The sequence below is a fragment of the Candida orthopsilosis genome, assembly GCF_000315875.1.
Source record: "Candida orthopsilosis Co 90-125, chromosome 2 draft sequence".
Taxonomy (NCBI): Eukaryota; Fungi; Ascomycota; class Pichiomycetes; order Serinales; family Debaryomycetaceae; genus Lodderomyces; species Lodderomyces orthopsilosis.
Window position 1 is genome coordinate 866,740 of NC_018295.1, and position 19,881 is coordinate 886,620.

At 36.9% G+C, this 19,881-nt stretch overlaps 8 protein-coding genes across 8 annotated transcripts; 6 read left to right on the top strand and 2 right to left on the bottom strand. All coding sequences in view use genetic code 12, as the record gives it.

The window, feature by feature from the left end:
• Positions 1-346: 346 nt before the first annotated feature.
• On the top strand, positions 347-1,327 carry CORT_0B03990 (membrane-localized protein; the record flags this gene model as incomplete). Its single annotated transcript, XM_003867496.1, has 1 exon — positions 347-1,327. One exon carries the CDS (start codon positions 347-349, stop codon positions 1,325-1,327), a length of 981 nt encoding a protein of 326 aa, XP_003867544.1.
• A 512-nt stretch (positions 1,328-1,839) lies between these two features.
• On the top strand, positions 1,840-4,371 carry CORT_0B04000 (Mbp1 component of the MBF transcription complex; the record flags this gene model as incomplete). The annotated part of the gene is made up of 1 exon (XM_003867497.1): positions 1,840-4,371. The coding sequence occupies one exon, from the start codon at positions 1,840-1,842 to the stop codon at positions 4,369-4,371; it is 2,532 nt and encodes an 843-aa protein (XP_003867545.1).
• A 377-nt stretch (positions 4,372-4,748) lies between these two features.
• CORT_0B04010 (Mbp1 component of the MBF transcription complex) lies at positions 4,749-6,692 on the top strand (the record flags this gene model as incomplete). The annotated part of the gene is made up of 1 exon (XM_003867498.1): positions 4,749-6,692. The coding sequence occupies one exon, from the start codon at positions 4,749-4,751 to the stop codon at positions 6,690-6,692; it is 1,944 nt and encodes a 647-aa protein (XP_003867546.1).
• A 475-nt stretch (positions 6,693-7,167) lies between these two features.
• Positions 7,168-9,120, top strand: CORT_0B04030 (spermidine export pump; the record flags this gene model as incomplete). The annotated part of the gene is made up of 1 exon (XM_003867499.1): positions 7,168-9,120. One exon carries the CDS (start codon positions 7,168-7,170, stop codon positions 9,118-9,120), a length of 1,953 nt encoding a protein of 650 aa, XP_003867547.1.
• A 232-nt stretch (positions 9,121-9,352) lies between these two features.
• On the top strand, positions 9,353-9,934 carry CORT_0B04040 (hypothetical protein; the record flags this gene model as incomplete). The annotated part of the gene is made up of 1 exon (XM_003867500.1): positions 9,353-9,934. The coding sequence occupies one exon, from the start codon at positions 9,353-9,355 to the stop codon at positions 9,932-9,934; it is 582 nt and encodes a 193-aa protein (XP_003867548.1).
• Positions 9,935-10,872: 938 nt separating this feature from the next.
• Positions 10,873-12,585, top strand: CORT_0B04050 (Nde1 NADH dehydrogenase; the record flags this gene model as incomplete). The annotated part of the gene is made up of 1 exon (XM_003867501.1): positions 10,873-12,585. One exon carries the CDS (start codon positions 10,873-10,875, stop codon positions 12,583-12,585), a length of 1,713 nt encoding a protein of 570 aa, XP_003867549.1.
• Positions 12,586-12,777: 192 nt separating this feature from the next.
• Positions 12,778-14,226, bottom strand: CORT_0B04060 (hypothetical protein; the record flags this gene model as incomplete). The annotated part of the gene is made up of 1 exon (XM_003867502.1): positions 12,778-14,226. The coding sequence occupies one exon, from the start codon at positions 14,224-14,226 to the stop codon at positions 12,778-12,780; it is 1,449 nt and encodes a 482-aa protein (XP_003867550.1).
• A 1,665-nt stretch (positions 14,227-15,891) lies between these two features.
• Positions 15,892-18,897, bottom strand: CORT_0B04070 (Kgd1 2-oxoglutarate dehydrogenase; the record flags this gene model as incomplete). The annotated part of the gene is made up of 1 exon (XM_003867503.1): positions 15,892-18,897. One exon carries the CDS (start codon positions 18,895-18,897, stop codon positions 15,892-15,894), a length of 3,006 nt encoding a protein of 1,001 aa, XP_003867551.1.
• Positions 18,898-19,881: the final 984 nt, after the last annotated feature.

Below are 19,881 nucleotides of genomic sequence, written 5' to 3' on the forward strand. Positions count from 1 at the left end.
AGAAAAATGTCTCCATTTTTGATATGTCGCGATGGCGATGGAGACCTCATAAAATGTCGCATATTATTGCGACAAACACACAAAGGCTGACAAAGTGATTAAGATTTGACTTTAAAACATTCTACCTGGGCAGCGAAGGAGAGGTTAGTTTGATGACGGAAGTTTTATGATAACGCCAGCCGTGATCGGAAAAGGCAATCCAGCAGTATCTCTTTAAAATTTAGAATGTAGATATACATATTCCATGTGGGCGATCTTTCAGTCGATTAGTTTTTTTTTCTTAATTTGGATAAAACCAATGATGACCTTGTCATAACTAATCAACACTAAAACATTCACCCTCAACATGCCATACACCATAGGTGAACGAAGAATAAAAGTGTCTCCAGACTTGGCTGAGGAAGACCAGATTTTGCTTCTTCAGAACTCAAAGATTTTCAAGTATTGCTTAAATAATGCCGTTCTCAAGTATCTCATCAATTTGAAAACCGTTGTGCATTTGTATTCTGATGTATTAACGATATATTCAACGTTGCTCAAAAAGATTCCTCAGTATGAAGACATAACGAACATGACCAATGATTGCAAGAATAATATTCTACAGTTGGAAAGCGATTTCAACGACATATTTGGTAAGGATACCTTACAAGAGTCAGATTTTGATAATGACGGTGTTAATTCATCAACGTCGATAAACTTTAGACAAATCGAGTTTCAATCATACGAACAGAATATAAGGCCATCTGTAAAATTAATTTTACAATCAACTTTGTCGACATTCGAGTTCGTCAATAAAACGCTTCACTGCATCGAAGTCTTTTTCACGTCGTTCAGTAATTTAAAGAAGTTGTTGGTTCCATTTTTGAAGTTGCAAACAAGTTCAATACTACGGTCACTTAGGTCTGCCGAAGAGTTATTTCAAAAGTCCTTGATTGTCGACAATATACCACATAGTTTTGACCCTCTTGTATGGCAGCAGTTGATGGATATTGAGAGGATAACTAGCAATATTGAGCGAGAATCTGTGACACTAAATACAGCATTCTGCACATTCGAAGCTTCCCTAGTTCACTATACAAATTTACTATTAGGAAAAGCTATCCTTAAACGTACCATTGAAGAGAGAGACTGCTATTTAATCAGAAGAAGAGAGGTTTGCTACCAGGCCTCAGAGCATGTGGTTAGTATTCCACTCACAGAGGAGAAGACATCCAACGATAATCCCATGATGTCCTTTGGAACAGCCTTGACTTATATTGTGATGTTTTTGGTCGGTTTAGTTGCCTTAGTTTTATATAGATTAATCAGAGTCATAACAGGAAGCTAGATATAAGCTAGAGAGGCTCTGCAATTAATGAATTCTAGGTACTATTGACGACGAATTGCAAAGTCTAGCTAAATAATGTTTTGAATCCGGCATTGCTATTGTATTCTCCTCATAGGAAATAAATTTGCATTTATATATTCATTGAACTAGTCTTGTAGAAATACAGTCTTAGGAAGTAACTCGTATATAGCATTATTCCTTTAAGGTAATTGATTCTTTGAAGTGAAATAACGTCTAACAGAAGAAGGGAGCGAGAAGAAAATCGAAGAAAAGTGATTCCATACGCACAATTTCAAAATTTATATTGTTACAAAATCTCAAATATCAACGTTCATAAAACAATAACAATCTTAAAATTGAAATATATATATAAAACCGCAATCACAGGATATACAATCACCATTTTGATTCATACTGCAATTCAATCCCATACCGAGCCACAAATCATTTCCAAGAGAGAAAGAATTATCCAAGCTCGCGCAAAACTTTGACCCTGACATTCAATTTGCAAGATGTCAGATAATACACAAATATATTCAGCGACATATTCAAACGTTCCAGTGTTTGAGTACGTGACGTCAGAAGGTCCCATAATGCGACGTAAGGGGGACTCTTGGATTAATGCCACGCATATTTTGAAAATCGCAAAGTTGCCAAAGGCAAAAAGAACAAGAATACTTGAGAAAGATGTACAGACGGGAATACACGAAAAAGTCCAGGGCGGCTACGGAAAATACCAAGGAACTTATGTACCCTTAAAATTGGGTGAGGTGATTGCCCGTAATTATGATGTTTATGACACTTTAAAGCCGATTTTTGATTTTGAATACATCGAGGGTAAAACGGAAACACCACCACCTGCTCCCAAGCACAATCACGCGAGCGCATTAAATATAGCAAAACGACAAGCATCACTACAGAAGAAGGACTTGCAGGCAAAACAACCGAAACAGCCCAAAATCAAAAGATCGGGAGACGAGCCGAGAAAACGTGGCAGGCCCAAAGGATCGACATTAAGTTCGACTCCAAGCCTACAGCACTCAGACACTGTACCCTTGGGAAGTGCAGGAGGTGAATACAGCAGAGACAATTCGTTTGCCGGTCCCATTCCTAGAATGTCACGACAAAACACTGAGCAGGATGCCTTACAGATGATGGCATCAAATATGAATTTAAGACAAGAAGACTTGGCACCAGTGGACACCGATGAAGACGAAGATGACCATTATGGGAAGAATGGTGGTGCAGCGTTGAAAAGAAGCAAGAAGAATAATGGAATTTCGATGCACAATGGTGATTTCGATACCAACACAGACTTGTTAACCAGCAAAGAGTTGTTTGGTGTTTCGCGAAATACCTTTGAAAAAAATGCACATAATTTTAGTGGCCCGCAGGCAAATTTGATTACCCCCTATCATCAACCCAGTATCAATCTCTCACAAGACAATCAAATCTATTCAGAATACTTTGCCAATTTCGTGTCATTCTTTTTGGACGATGAAGGGAATAAAGGCGCGTTGAATTCACCTCCAGAGAGCGTGTTGCCTGAAAAGCTCTTGAATCCACCTCAACCTGTATCCAAAATTCATATCAACCACCCAATTGATAACGAGGGAAATACCATTTTCCATTGGCTTTGTTCATTGGGATATTTGACGCTTATAAAGTTTTTGATTGACAAGTTTGGTAAAGAGATTAGGCTTGACATACGAAATAACAATGGAGAGACACCCTTGATGTTTATGGTGAAATTTAGCAACTGTTTCAGCTCAAATACCTTTGAGGAAGTTTTGAGTATACTTTTTGAATCCCTAATACTTGTTGACTCTAGTGGAAAGACTGTATTACATCACATAGTGGAGTATAAGAAGGAAAAGGTAGCTGCATATTACTTAGACATTTTGTTGAAAAGTCTAGTGCATGAAGGAGGCAATCCCAGTGATGATAAAGACAATATCACAGATGAGCGATTTGAATTAAGTACAAAATTCATCAACCATCAGGACTCAGATGGAAATACTGCATTTCACATAGCTGCGTACAATTTAAGTAAAAGGTTGATAAAGGTGTTTATTGATTGTCACAAGTTTATCAACTTCAGTTTGAGGAATCTAGTCACATGCACTGTGGAGGATTACTTGGCGTCCCATAATTATGTACTTCGTCTTGACATTGGCACAGACGGAGAGGATACTTCAAATGTCGAGAATGCAGAGCTTGTAAGTAACCCCAGGCAGGATATGATAGAAGAGGCAGACTCACTTGGACAATCATTCGATGCACAACTTTACAACTCGAAATTGGCGATCAATTTATACAACAACACTGCCAACCTACTAACGGAGAAAATGGCTGAATTGTCGTACATTATCAATCAAGAATTGAAGGAAAAAGACGACATTGTACTAGGCTATTTTAAGACATTGAGTAAGGTAAACGAAATCAAATTATCAACACAACGAGCTATATTAGCAATTTTCAAATTGGAACATTTGATTGATGATTTGGATGAGGGTCCAAAAAAGGAGAAGCTGGACCCATCAAGTCAGGAGTCCAACATTCTTGAAAACAACTACGACAACTTCCAAGTGAATTTCAAGAGAGATCAAATTGTGCAAGAAGAGATACATCGTTTGGTGAATGATTTAACATATCAATTGTTGCACAAACAAGAAGACTTGAGTAGGGTATTGCAAAAGTTTAAAAATTTCAAAGAGTTTCTGATCAAAAGACAGTTGGAGAAAGCATCTCCCGAGGAGGTAAGTGACTCGTCTGGGAATCCGTTTGAACTTGCAAACCTTCTTCAGATTGAGATATTGAAAAAGAAACATCTGGTGAATCAAATTGTAGATTATACAAAAAGCGTTCCCACCTTGGCCGACCGTACAGACCCTTCAAAACCGATCATTGAACAGTATGCTTCAAATCCTGAAAACAAGTTGATCAAATACTGCAAACTTATCTCTTTGAGTTGTGGAATGAGATTTGACGAAATTGAGAGCAATATTGACTTGATTGAGCAAAGCTTATTGAAGAATAGGTAATCTTGTGATCGATGGATAGGGATTTTGGGTTATAAGACGTATGCACTCAACATTTTGTATTATTATAGTGACTACTATCTCGTGTTTGTAGAACTACCTGACTCTTCTCCCGCAATGGTTTTCCCAGTTTTAGGCGCGGCAAGGTACGCATTTTTTTTTAGTCGATGCTGAACAAAATCTCAAAGTCTAGAGATTTTACATCTGTAACTCAGCCACAGAATTGAATGACAACGTTTGAGTGGACCTAGGACATATATCTTATCACATTATAGATGATTAGTCAGAGTCTATAGACACTAATGCATCATTAACCTACACAAGCATCGAACTTTTCACAGACAAACTTTACTTTTCCTTATCATTTCATTTGCATTAATATGTTCTCAGTTTGGAGACTACTGAACAAATTGCGACAACTTGTCGTACGACTACTTTCATTCATTAGAAATTTGTATTATAGCAGCATAGGGAGTAAACTTACGAGGTTGCTAGTATTCTTTGGATTTATTTCATGGATTATTTATACCACTTACGACTACTATTTCAATCCACTAAAGACATTTCGATTATATCCACAGGTTTGTAACTCCGTGTTGATTTCTAATTGGGGATCTGCTGATTCCACGCAAAATACAGCACAGGATTCATTTCCTTTATCTAGTCAGTTCCTAACTAGCAATGAGTTTAGTCCATTATCGCTTAAGACTTTTACCGATTCACACCCTTTAATTGTTGGTAAGCCAGAAGATCATACCTTCGAAGAAGGGTTCATGTGTTCTGAATTAGAATATGAGGATACATTCGAAGTTACTAAACAATCATACCTCGATTCAGATTTCGAATACTTTATGTCCAAATTCAAACAAGTAAAAGAGTTTGCGAAATTATTGGAAAAGGCAAAAGCCAAATTCAGGCCAGTGATACCGGAGCATAAACAGTGGTTCAGGTTTGGTGGCTCAAGCGTTTGGCTATCTCACTTCAAAGTCCATTACATGGTCAGCCGAGTATTGTACTCGCCTCAGGGTATCGCAAATAAAGCATATGTTTCATTTTTGTATGTGCAGCTATTTGACCAAGATTGGAAGGAATTACCAAAGGGAACTAATTTGACTATCCCATTTGAAAAACTAACATCTATCAATTGGATGAATTTGGATGGATCGATGACCCCGATTCAAGGTGATGCTCAAGTGGGCTATAAAAGGGTAGAATTTCCCCAAATATTACCCATCCCTATTGATTATTCTATGAAGACTGAAAATGAGAAATACTATTACGGTCCAGAAGATCCACGAATTATATTGAGGGAGAATCCATTGGGATTTGAAGAACCACTAATTGTATTCAATATGAAAGAGTTAAAGATAATCAAGCGTATCATGTTTTTATATCTACCTTTTTCCAATAAATTAAATATGTTGAAGAAAAGAACTGACAAATACGCCAAGATTGAAAAGAACTGGACTCCATTCATCAGCCCAAATCAAAAATCGCAGAATAAACTCAATTTTATTTATTCAATAGTACCTTTGGAAGTCTTGGTTTGTGAGATTGACACAGCCGTTTGTGATTTTCTTCAAAAGCCCAAAAAGAAGAAAAAAAATTACGTGGGGGCGTTACGAGGAGGTACCCAATTGGTTCCGCTACCATTAGATAAATTTCCTCCTGGTGTACGCGACCTGCTTCATATTCCTGCCAACCGAAACGTGTTTTTAGGATGGGCTAGAGCTCATCTCAACAAATGTGGTTGCGGTGAATCAATGTATAGACCAAACATGATGATATTAATTGAGGATCACAATGAAGAAACAGACAAGTATTATTATAAATTAGGTGATGTCTCGGAGTATTTGGATTTTGGAGCTTATGTTCCACCATGGGTGTCTCCTAAAATTGACCCTAAACTGGGCCAATTAATTGAAGCTCGGCCACTACCATGCGAAGGAAGGAATGTGCTTATCCCAAATTCCATCGCTTATTGGGATATAGAAAGTGTAACAAGAGATGGTAAGATTCATAAGAACATTGATCAATTGACATCACTAGATTCGGTTTCAATAAATGATTATATGGGCGTAACCTTATCCGCTGCTGATCAAGATGTCTCGATTATTCATTTACGTGGGTTATTGAATTACATTATCAAATTACCTAGCTTGTTTGATGAATCTACCGTGGTTCACAATCGTGACGAGTTCAACATTCGAGGATCGGATTGGAACTACAAATGTGCAATGAAAGCAAGTAAGGAGTACTGTAAACAAGTTGCATTGAAGAATGGTATACTTGAAGAAGAAGAAGGGGACCCTTATTCGGGTTGAGAAATAGGTCCTTTTGTATCAGACTTTGTAGATTTAAATGTATTTTTAGACAGTATTTAAAAGCTTAGTGATCTCGGAATCAAAAGGCTGAGATCAACTAAAACCTTCTATAGCCGTAAATAAAACTAAACAATTGATCCGATGCCGAGAAGCTAAAACAACGAAGGAACGCGGATTATATATACGACTAGGAGAACAAAAACGGTTTTCTATGCATACGCTACCACAATCACTTGCCCCTCCAATAACCGAGATTTGGCAGATGAAAATTTTTTACAGCCAAAAATGAAGTTGCGAAATAATGAATCTGGAATCAGAGATTTTGAGTAACAAAATTGATACCACTTATTTCATAGCAATGGGAGAAGGGACCAAGTTTTATATAAGTACAATGGCATATTCCCTTTCCTGTCAAAATGAAGATGCATTATCTTGACTATTTGAGGATCAAATTTACTAGAGTCACACGCTTACCATGCCTGATAAAGAAAAGACTTCATTGGAAGTTAATCAACGTGATTTAATAGCTTCTTCAACAAATAGCACGGAAAATTCATTCGGTGAACCAGCCGTTTACTACCCAAACCAAAATGAACTAAATGCCACTAACGAGAAGAAATCCCGATCAGGAAGTATAGCTTCGATATCAAAAAAGTCCCTAGATCAAGTACGAAAAAGTTTACATGGTAACCAATCGTATAGTAACACAGGAGAAGACCACAACCAGTACTCAGTACATCAAATCTATGGTGATTTGGATAGCGATGAAATCGAACTTCAACGAATAGCAACCAGGAGGAGTGTCTTGGGTGAGATTGAACAAAAAATTGTTGATGAAGTTGACGATGAAGAGTTGAATGAAAAAGGGTTAGATGATGGAGTGATTGAGGATCAAGTTCTACCTATTGCTCAACATGGAGAAGATTTCATCAAGATTGATCCGGAATTAATTACCTGGAACGGGGCTGATGATCCAGAAGATCCTAGAAATTGGTCTGCTTCGTTGAAAATTTTCCTTTTGGCATTTGTTTCCTTGTATGCTTTAGTTGCACCAATGTCATCTAGTATATTGTCACCGGCAATGAGTGAGATTAGCGTGGCGTTTGGCATAACTTCTGAAGTTGTTCAAGCAATGGTTGTTTCAATACAGATATTAGCATGGGCTTTTGGACCTCTAATTATTGCTCCATTATCTGAATATGACAACATTGGTAGGAAATTAGTATTGGATGTATCGTGTTGGATGTCGTTGTTTTTCAACTTGGGTTGTGCATTTTCCCAAAATACGGCACAAATGATGGTTTGTCGATTCATTGGCGGATTATTTGGCTGTGTCCCAATGAATGTGTGTGCTGGAGTAATCTCCGACTTGTTCGATGCCAATCTGAGAAATGCTGCATTGGCTGGATATTCTTTAGTTCCATTATTGGGACCAGTCATTGCGCCATTGATTGCTGGATTTATTGTTGATCACATACAATGGAGATGGTGCTTTTACGTCTTGTGTATGTTTAATGGTGCTGTGGCAATTGCAGCCACTTTGTTTTTCAAAGAGACTTATGCACCAACATTGTTGAAACGTAAAGCACAAAGATTGAGAAAGAGCACTGGTAACTCTAGTTTACACACAATTTATGAAATAACCAACGAGGGAGAAACAACATTTGGCAGATTATGGTTATGCATTGTTCGTCCTGTCAATTTACTCCTAACTCATCCGATGGTTATTGGATTAGGATCCTTTATGGCATTCACTTATGGATTCATGTACCTTTTAATTGTGACGTTTCCACAGATCTTTGAAAAACAATACGGGTTCAGTAAAAGTGTTACTGGATTAATGTATCTTCCCATGGGTTGTGGATTTGTATTAGGAGTGGTTTTTTGGACATTTATGGTTGGAAGAGTGTACAAAAAATTGACAATTGCCAATGGTGGAGTATCCAAACCTGAATTTAGATTACCTTGTTTAATTGCCTGTGCTGTGTTTATACCAGTAGGGCTAATATGGTTTGGTTGGTCAGCACAAAAGGAATTACATTGGATTATGCCTGGAATTGGATCAGCAATTTTTGCATTTGGATTGGTTTGTGTTTTCCAAACTATTCAAAATTATTTAATTGATATGAATGTTCGATTTGCTGCTAGTTCAGTTGCAGCAGCTGCATTGTTTAGAAGTTTGTTTGGATACACATTCCCATTATTTGCTAGAAAAATGTATAGCGCATTGGGATATGGTTGGGCAAATACAATGTGTGCATTTATTGGTATCTTATTGGGAGTACCATTTCCAATCTTTTGCTACTTGTATGGTGAGAAATTGAGAGAGTCATTTAATAAGAAGTTTGAAATTAAACAACAACAGAGAGATCAAAAGAATTTGGAGAGGTTGAGAAGAAAAAATGGTGATGATAGTTGTATGGTTTGAGTGGGAACATTTTGCATTTTTCAGTTCAACATTTATAGAAACATTTTAGATGAGTTACTTTAATATTATTGGCATTATAGAAGATAAGTTAGTAAAAATCACTAGAGGGTTTCCTTGAGTAGCTTATAATGGTTGTGATATCGTAACTGGTAGCACCGCTCTTATTTGACGTTTCTAAAATTCGTACTACATACATTGACCTCACCTTCAGAACATCTTTTTGAGTACAATCATGTCGTCTGAGGCTCCACGTATAGTTCTACCGCAGACAGTCCAAACTCCCACAGTAGAAGAACTAAAGCCATTCCCATTACCCAAACAACTAGATTCACTACCTAAGAAAACATTTGATGAATTCGTCAATGATAAAGTGCTAATTCAAGGCTACATCCACCAGCTTGAAACATACAAGCTGGAACTAAATGAACTACAGGAACGTGCAGCTCAGATATCACTACTACTCCAGTCAGAGATCAAGAACATTTTAATTCCGCAGTACCAAGAAGTATCAAACAATATCAACCAGCGAATCAAAACTTTAACACAACTTCATAATGAGTTTTTGAACTTAGAGACTATTCAGTACCAAACGATGTCATCTACTTTTAACGAAGAGCTTCTAAAGCACAAGTTCAAGAAGTTGATTGAAAAGAATAATGAAGAGAGTAGAGATTTAGTAAAAAATTTCAATTCAAGTGAGTTTACTGAAGATCAACTTGCTGATACGTTGGAACAGTTTAAACAGAGTAGAAAGACCTATCATTTTAGGAAAGAGAAACTTAATCGCTGGGAGGAACAGAGAGTTAGTGGATGATGACGATGGAATTGTGTTATTTAGTTGCCGCGCTATTATAAGCGTGACTTCTATGTTCATCAATGGAATATAGAAGAAGAAGTGAATGAAAACCACTTCATGTGGTTTATACTGTATAGAAGAGTTAAGTATATAATGGACTTCTCGGTGTTATTCCACGAGATTCTGTTTGCTTGCATTGTGTAAAGGGGTTTTATGTGTTGATCAACAAACGTTCCTTATTGGTAAATGGATCTCTTGGCTGTAGAAGGCCTCTTATATATTCTAGTCTTAGTATTGACGAAGAGGGTATAGACCCCTACTGAAACAATCGCTCTCAGCTCTTTGTTCATAGAATGTGGGGGTCATAATTGTCTAGTTTGTCTCGTACACTCCTGCCAGTTCAATACCTTATGTATAACTTATACAACTCTGCCTCCACGTAGAAGATTTATATCTCTGAAAACAACGCGGAAGGGTGTAATGAGAGGTAGACTACAGCTTTGTACAAATGTATGCATTAGATGAAGGTATAAGTATCTGATATTCCAATGGGTCAATTCCCATGGATCCGAAAAGTATCTCGGCTTTAAAAAGTCCGCAATCTTTTGCTTAGTACACAAAAACAGTATTACAATACAATATACAATACATTATTATCTTCCAATAAATCTTCTCCTTCAACTTCTAAAAAATTCTTTGAATTTAATACTCATCAGACCAAGAGTATAAATATATACTAAGCAATAAATATTCGTCAAAACAACCAATATACTTTACATATATTGATTGATTGGCTCCAATTGATTTGTTAACATTTTGTACCGTCACTGATTTGGTACAAATCTCACATAACCACATATTTATTCCAATAACTAAATCCCATTCTCCTTTGTCACGACTAGACCTTAGAATCTTCCTACAGTTACAGTTAAAGTTACAGTGGTACATAGACAAACATGTTCAGAGGAATCACCAATAGGAGGTTCTTTTCCACTTCGTTCAGATCATTGAACAAAATCAAACCACCGAAAGCAACTAAAGCCTCTTCTTCCTCAATTCCACCACGTAATGTTGAAGTTTTGCAAGCTTCAGTTTTAGGAAAAGTGCTCAAATACACCTTGGGAGCAGCTGTGCTTGGTGTTGTAGGTGGTGCTGGTGTTGTTGCTTACAAGATCTATGAAGAATCCAAACCAGCTAAACAACAAAAACAAACACCATTCTTCCCCGATGGACAAAAGAAAAAGACTTTGGTTATTTTGGGTTCTGGCTGGGGGTCAGTTCCTTTGTTGAAAAACTTGGATACCACTTTATATAATGTCGTTATTGTTTCACCAAGAAATTACTTTTTGTTTACTCCTTTGTTGCCCAGTGTTCCTACCGGTACTGTTGAATTGAGATCGATTATTGAACCTGTTAGATCCATTACTAGAAGATGTCCCGGTGAAGTCGTCTATTTAGAAGCTGAGGCTACTGGAATTGATCCAGCAAAGAATCAACTCTATTTGAAACAAAGTACAACTGTCCATTCAGGTCATTCGGGTAAAGATACTTCATCTTCCAAGTCTACGGTTGCCGAATATACCGGTGTTGAAGAAATTTCAACTACTTTGAATTATGATTACTTGGTTGTTGGTGTTGGTGCTCAACCTTCCACCTTTGGTATTCCTGGAGTTGCTGAACATTCAACATTCTTGAAAGAAGTTAGTGATGCATCAACAATCAGAAGAAGATTGATGGATGTTATTGAAGCCGCCAATATTTTACCCAAGAGTGACCCTGAACGTAAAAGATTGTTACAAATTGTTGTTTGTGGAGGTGGTCCAACAGGTGTTGAGGCTGCTGGTGAAATTCAAGATTACATTGATCAAGATTTACATAAATGGGTTCCTGAGTTAGAAGGTGAATTGAAAGTCACCTTAGTCGAAGCTTTGCCAAATGTATTGAACAGTTTTAACAAGAAATTGATTGATTACACTAAAGAAGTATTCAAAGACACCAACATTAATTTAATGACAAATACCATGATTAAGAAAGTTGGAGACAAGGTTCTTACTGCTTCACAAAAACAACCCGATGGATCAACAAAAACTGTTGAAATTCCATATGGTGTATTGATTTGGGCTACTGGTAATGCAGCTAGAGGTTTTACTCGTGATTTAATGTCGAAAATTGATGAACAAAAGAACGCCAAACGTGGATTATTAGTTGACGAATACTTGAAAGTTGATGGTACATCAAATATCTTTGCCTTGGGGGATTGTACCTTCACCAAATACCCACCAACAGCACAAGTTGCATTCCAAGAAGGTGAATACTTGGCCAAGTACTTTGAAAAATTGCATCAAGTAGAAAATCTTCAATATCAAATTGAACATCCAACACCAAAACAAAATGTTGAAACTTTGGGTAAAAAATTAGCTAGAGCTGAAAAGAACTTACCTAAATTCCAATACAACTATCAAGGTTCATTAGCTTATATTGGATCTGAAAAGGCAGTTGCAGATTTGGTTTGGGGTGATTGGTCAAACATCACTAGTGGTGGTAATTTCACTTTCTTGTTTTGGAGATCAGCTTACATCTACATGTGTCTTTCAGTAAAGAACCAATGTCTTGTTATTTTGGATTGGATGAAAGTTTCTTTGTTTGGAAGAGATTGCTCAAAGGAATAGGCTTTAGGTGGCTATTATTTATCTAGTTTGTGTTTAGAATAAACCAATTTTCATTTAGAAAAAGACTCAATGTAGTAAAATAAGCGTTGTCTGTGCGAGTTCTTTTGCAAAGCAAATCAATGTAGTTTATAGATATAAATAGCATTATAACGAAAGTACATAAACACACATCATAGCAAGTTTTTTACCTGCTTATCCAGATGCACTCAACGGAGCAGCTGGGGAATTTCCAGCAGCAAGAGAAGCAGGGGCACTACTAGGCACTTCTTTTCCACTAGAGCCTCCCCCACTAGACTTTGGCTTATACAAATTAGGGTAAGTATAACTTGGGTTACCACCAACCCTAAATTCTTTCCAAGCTCTTTCAACTTCTTCAAATGCATTATAACCCCAAAGGAAATCTTGGAAAACTGGATCTGCAAATCTGTTAGGACATCCCAATTCTGGAATTTTATCATACAAGTAGGAATCTCTAATTTCTTGTAATTCACCATCGGGTAAATGATAAATATCTTGACACTGATGGGATCCTTTCACAACTTGAGAACTTCTCCATTTTCTCAAGTTTTCCGTCATGGTTAAAATTTGCGGGATTTGATCTCGCAGTTCAATCTTGGAGAATAATCCAGCAAGGACAGCAGCATCTTCAACTGCTTGAGATGCACCACTGGCCAAATAAGGTAACGTTGAATGAGAAGCATCACCCAAGATGATGAAATTACCGGTTTTGGAATTAACCCAAGTTTTCAATTCACGTGAATCTTGTAAACGCCATTTACTGATTGATGTAATTAATTTGAAAACAGTGGTGAGATCTTGATCCCAATCTTTAACCAAGTCTAATAATTCTTCTTGGGATGCATCTTGTTTTAATATACCTTCAGGTAATGTGTCGGGACATAATGCAACAACATTGCAGATTTCACCTTCGTGTAAAAAGTACATGACAATATGCATGGTGGGGCCCCACCAGAAGTTGATATTGGGGTTAGCGTAAAATTTCTCCAAACCTGGAACTTTCTTCATATCTTCAACTTTAATCAATGCACGATATGCCAAGTCTCCAGTATCATAAGCACCCGAGACATCACCCGTTAACAAAGCTCTAGTTTGTGACCTAACTCCATCGTATCCAACAATGACATCACCTGTGTATTGTTTCCCAGTTGATGTAGTAACAGTAGTGTTGTCAAAATCAATATCAACAACTCTTGAATTGGTATGGATTTCAACTCCTAGTTCCTCAGCTCTATCAACCAACACTTTATGATAATCAGCTCTATGGATATGTAAATACAATCCATCATATTTTTCCAGAACATAAGGAACCAAATTTTGAGTTGATAAAAGTTCACCCTTGTATCTTTTGATCAAAATATCATGAGGATGGATTGAAACTTTATCAATAGCATCCAAGACTCCAATAGCTTTCAAGATCTTGGTTGATGGTGGGGGAATTTGAATACCAGCTCCAACTTCACCTAATTCAACAGCTGCTTCCAATAAGATAACCCTGTGGCCAGCTAATCTTAGACAAATACTGGCGGCTACTCCACCAAGACCAGCTCCAACTACGACGAAAGTAAGTTGAATAGGAGCCTTTTGGAAACCATAAGTAGTTGATGATGTTTGAACTGCCATTATTTATATATTGTTTGCTTGGAAATATAAAACTTTGTAACTTTTTATTTGTTGCAAGAGTTCACGTCAAGATGTAGTAAGCCAGTCGAAATACGTATATATATATAAATCTTCTGAAGCTTGATAACAATCCCGTTTAGTTTATTATCAATAAAAGGTTTCAATATACTTCTGTGTTTTTTTTTTTATCGGAATTTATTATAAATGGAAATAGGGTTTAGTTGAGGACGATTTTAATGCTGTTTCCCCAACATTCTGTCAACATTACCCCGTATTTTATTGAAAAATGTACTATGTAAGATTAATTATGGCCTATTCAATACGTATCCCCACCCTTCACGTACACACACTCTCTCTCTTTCTCTCTCTCTATCTGTGCATGAGTTTTTTTAGGTTTCAGGTATCAATATACGTAGGAATATGGAATTACCATTTAATGCGTATATTGGGTAAATAAACTCCGAGAAAAAGAAGTTACCCAATTACACAAAACCAAGAAAAAAAGAAACAAAAATGGCTTAATAAACTTTGCAGACAATTTTCTCATTATGATTCTCCACCACTTCACTATACTGTCCCATAACTTCAACTTCCGCCTTTTCTAACTGAGGTGATAAAGAGCAGGCTGTAAGGATTTTTACTTAAAACAAAACCCTACTATGTTGGCTACTTCTCTCAAAATCAGCCCATTTTTAATACTCTGTAAAGTATCTGATAGCGTTGATTTTGTGTTTCTCATTTTATGGAGAAAGTTTGTATCGGATAAAGCTTTTACCGTAAACTATTAATACCACTAACTCGCTACAAAAGACAATGAGATCTAATTATTTTGTATTTTTCACTAAAATCTCACAAATTTTACACGTGACTAGTGGGGCGATTTTGTATATATGGACGTACTTGAGGTCACTTGTGGAGTAGAAGACATTCGACTTCTTTAAGTAATTAAGTGTCTCTGAGGCAGCTATGTACTTTATGGAGGGAGATTCAGGAAAAAGGTCCTTAGATGCAATAAACCTTCTCTAAAGATTATCTCTTTGGTAATGAAGGTTGTATTCATACTAAAATGTGTTCGTCTACCACCTAAGTTCAAACTGTTACTTGAAACTATCATCTCAAGTTCTCTTCTCAGTGAATTTTGCGACAGAATTTGACTTGTCTATTGCCGACATTTTACATTATGCATTAATTCAAGTTACCTGTCATTCTCTATCCAAGAGTTCAATTTTTCTGAGTCGCAAATAGTTGCAATTTCTATATCAATCTTCTTGGAAAAACAAATATCCGGAAAGAACTTTTTTTCGATGTACCGCGTATATAGGGGAAGGTGGGGGATTTATACACGCAAAGTAAACTTGCATTAACACTCGTGGCCTTGGATGATACGTGCTTTGGCTTTGTTCTTTGCTTCAAAATGGCCAACCTAGGTGCTACTCAACTTCCATAATAATAATAATAATAATAATAATAACCGTACTTTAAACTATATAACTAAATAAATTTTTTTCACTCTAAAACTTACTTTATTCACTCTATAGCACCAACCTCCTCGATAACAATCATATTCTTTCACAATAATTGTTAACTTATGCTCTTCGATCACCCATACTCCTTTCTCTAATTCAACTCTAATGTCCTCTCCATCGTCTTTAACCATTTCTCAACCTAGTGTTGAAATACTTCATTCAATATTTCTTCCTCTTCAGCCAAATGCTTAGCTTTAGTACCAGCAGCAATTGAAGCACTTGGATCTCTACCAGCATACCTCATCTTCAAATCAGCATATTTGTCAGTCTTGTCAAGTACAACATGAACTCTTGGTTCAACGAACGACCAAGCACCCATGTTCAATGGTTCTTCTTGTGCCCATACCAAATCTTCAATATTTGGATATTCATTTAATGCATCACGCAATTGAGCAAATGGGAATGGGTTCAATTGTTCAATCTTGATAAATGCAGTTGAGTTATCCTTGGTTTGTTCTCTTCTCTTGTGCATAGCAGAATGGATTTGACCAGTACACAATACTAGTCTCTTAACTTCTGATTTATCACCCAAAACATCTTCAATAATCCATTGGAATTGAGAGTCACCAGTGAATTCAGACAAGTTTGATCTGGCTAATGGATGACGTAATAACGACTTGGAGAAGAACAAAATCAATGGTTTCCTGAATTGTCTGTGCATTTGACGACGCAACAAGTGGAAGATGTTAGCTGGAGTGGTTGGGTAAGCAACTTGCATGTTACAGTCTTGATGTTGACGTTCCAACTTTTCTGGAGATGGGAAGTAACGTGGATCTTCATTACATAATTGTAAATATCTTTCAATTCTACCAGAAGAATGTTCTGGACCTTGACCATCGTAACCATGAGGTAATGATAAAACAACACCTGATCTTTGCATCCATTTTGATTCAGCACCAGAAACGAATTGATCAATGATAACTTGTGCAGTGTTGGCAAAATCACCAAATTGTGCTTCCCATTCAACCAAAGCATCAGGTGAAGTTAATGAGTACCCATATTCGAAACCCAAAACACCGTATTCGGATAATGACGAGTTGGATATACTAAATACACCTTGATCTTCACTTAAATTAGCCAATGGAGTCCAAGTCTTTTCTGATTTTTGATCGTGCAAGACAGCGTGTCTTTGTGAAAAAGTACCTCTTTCAACATCTTGGCCAGAAACTCTAACATGATAACCTTCCAAGGCTAATGAACCATAAGCCAAAGCTTCACCAGTGGAATAATCAATACCTTCACCAGTTTCAACAGCCTTTTTTCTTTGGTTCAAGATACGCTTCAAGTTTCTATGTATTTCAAAACCTTCTGGGGCTTCGGAAATGGCAACACCAATCTTTTTCAAAGTATCTTCATCAACACCAGTTGGAAAATGTGGTAATACTTCAGTAGCCAACTCTTTTGGTGACTTGAAATCTTCCCATGGAGTGGTTAACCATTCTCTTGAAGTTGGTTGATAGTCTTTTGCCTTGGAGAATGATTCTTCCAACAAGTTCCAAACCCATTTCTTGTGTTCATCAATATCTTCTCTAGTGAAAGTACCTTCTTCAACCAATTGATTAGTGTAGATGTCAATAACTGACTTTTTCTTGGCAATTTCTTGGTACATGAGAGGTTGGGTAAATGATGGTTGATCAGTTTCATTGTGACCATGCTTTCTGTAACCAACAAGATCAATGATACAATCAGTGTGGTATTTAGCTCTCCATTCAGCAGCCAAGTTGAAAACAAATGTACATGCCTCAACATCATCGGCATTTACATGGAAAATTGGGGCATTTATACTCTTGGCAATATCAGATGGGTATAAAGTAGATCTAGCAAATCTTGGATCAGTAGTGAAACCAATCTGGTTATTGACAATAATATGGATAGTACCACCAGTTGAGTAAGCTGGCAAGTTGGCAAAACCCATTGTTTCGTAAACAACACCTTGAGCAGCAAATGCAGCATCACCATGTAACAAGATTGACATTGCCTTCTTGAAATCACCAACATCATTCTTGTATTGTTGAATGGCACGTGTTTTACCAAGAACAACACCATCTTCAGCTTCCAAATGTGATGGGTTAGCAACCAATGACAAGTTAACATGTTTACCTGAGGTAGTTGGTCTCTTGTAGTTCATACCCAAGTGATACTTGACATCACCAGAACCTTCATCGAATTCTCTTGATCCGGTAAATTCGGAAAAGATGGATTCATTAGGCTTACGAACAACGTTTGACAACATGTTCAATCTACCTCTATGTGGCATTCCAATGACAACATCTTCAATACCTTCTTCAACAGAAGTATCAATCATGGCCTTCATTGCAGGAACAACGGATTCAGCACCCTCTAAACCGAATCTCTTATCATTAGGGAACTTGGTTGACAAGAATGTTTCAAATGAAGTAGCCCAAATCAAACGGTCCAAAATTTGTCTCTTTTGATCTTGTGAGTATTTGAATGGCTGTGGAATCTCAATTCTTTCTCTTAACCAATCACATTGTTCTTTAGAGGGAATATGGACATATTCAACACCATATGAAGAGCAGTATAACTCTTCGCATGTCTTTATAATTTCCCTTAAAGTCATGGATTTCTTTCCTCCAGTGGCAAACCTTGGCAAAATACCAGGTCCCAATGTAATCTCTTTATCCAAATCCTTTTCGGTAAATTGATAATACTCCAAGGTCAATTCTTTTGGAACTTTGGCGTGGCTACCAAAAGTGATTCCCAATGGGTCAATTTGTGCTTTTTGGTGACCTCTAACTTGGTAAGCTCTAACCAACAATTGAACCTTCAAGTGAACAACAACATCTTCATTGACATTTGATTGTTGTGGGTAGAACCCAGCAGTACCACCAGAAACAGTTGGAACTAAAGTTGGTGGAGCTTGGAAAGCCTTTGAAGGCGATACACCGTCCTTTTCAATGTTGGTGAAATAAGCATTCCAAGATGAATGTACACTTGCTGGATCTTGCCTCCATTGTTGGTACATTTCGTCAACATAGTTAGCATCATTGCCTTGCAAAAAAGTGTCAGTGGCTGTAGCTAAACATCTGGTTTGGATTCTGGCAAAGTTGTATCTCAATGAAGGAACATTGTTCCTAAGGATTTGAGTACGTGGTGGAATTGCACGTTTAAAAGCTCTAAGCATGATTGATTGATGATTTTTTGAAAAGTAAAGTCTATCTTTTCTGTAAAGATGAAAGAATATGTTTTTTGTAATTACTGATAGGCTGGTAATTCGTTATGACACCTTCCTTCGTTTATTCTTAATGTTCCTCTCCTAGTTAATCTTTAAAGATTTTAAAAGAAGAAGAGGGACCAATCGATGGGTATAAGTTTTTTTTTCTTTTTTGCTATTTAAAAATGAGACAACGAAATTTCAGTGGAGAAATGTTAAAATATTATTTATTATGAACAAACAATACTTATTGGTTTAGAGGATGAGAGAGAGAGAGAGAGAGCGAAAAAAATTAATAACCGAATCATACATGATTACGATTTACTCCGGGAGAATGAGCAAAGAGTGAGACAGATCTTAATGAGCAAAAGCTTATTAATTTCTTTGCTGCACCTCTATCCTAGTGGTCCAGTGGCAATGGATCACTTGTATACCTGCTTCCAAAAGGTTGTCCTGAAAGTGAAGCTCAATTATGAATATAATTCGCCTAAGGAGATGTCGGAACTAAAATGATTCGGAGAAAATTTTTTTGCCTGTGAATATAATACACTAAACCAAAACTCCGTAACCACCGGGTATATTTATATGCTAGGTCTCGGACTTTGAAGGAGTTGACGAGTGAAAAAGTGCAGTGGCTCTTTATGATGTCATAGGCATGACATATAGGAGAAGGCAGCTTGGTGTGAGCGTGACTCACCCCCTTGGAGTTATTCATCTCGTAGAAGAATGTTTACTGTGCTTTATTCACTGAAGATTTATCGTTATTGTTTCTTTTCCGAGGATAATCTTTTCGACCAATTTGGATGCAAATTATTCTCATGATTGATTCAGAAGTCATAGTAATTTCTATACATATAAACATCAAGTTTTTTACGAGAGGAAGTGATATGGAAACCACCAGCACCTTGTGCTCAATAAATCCACACATTATACAATTCAAGATGATTTCATGAA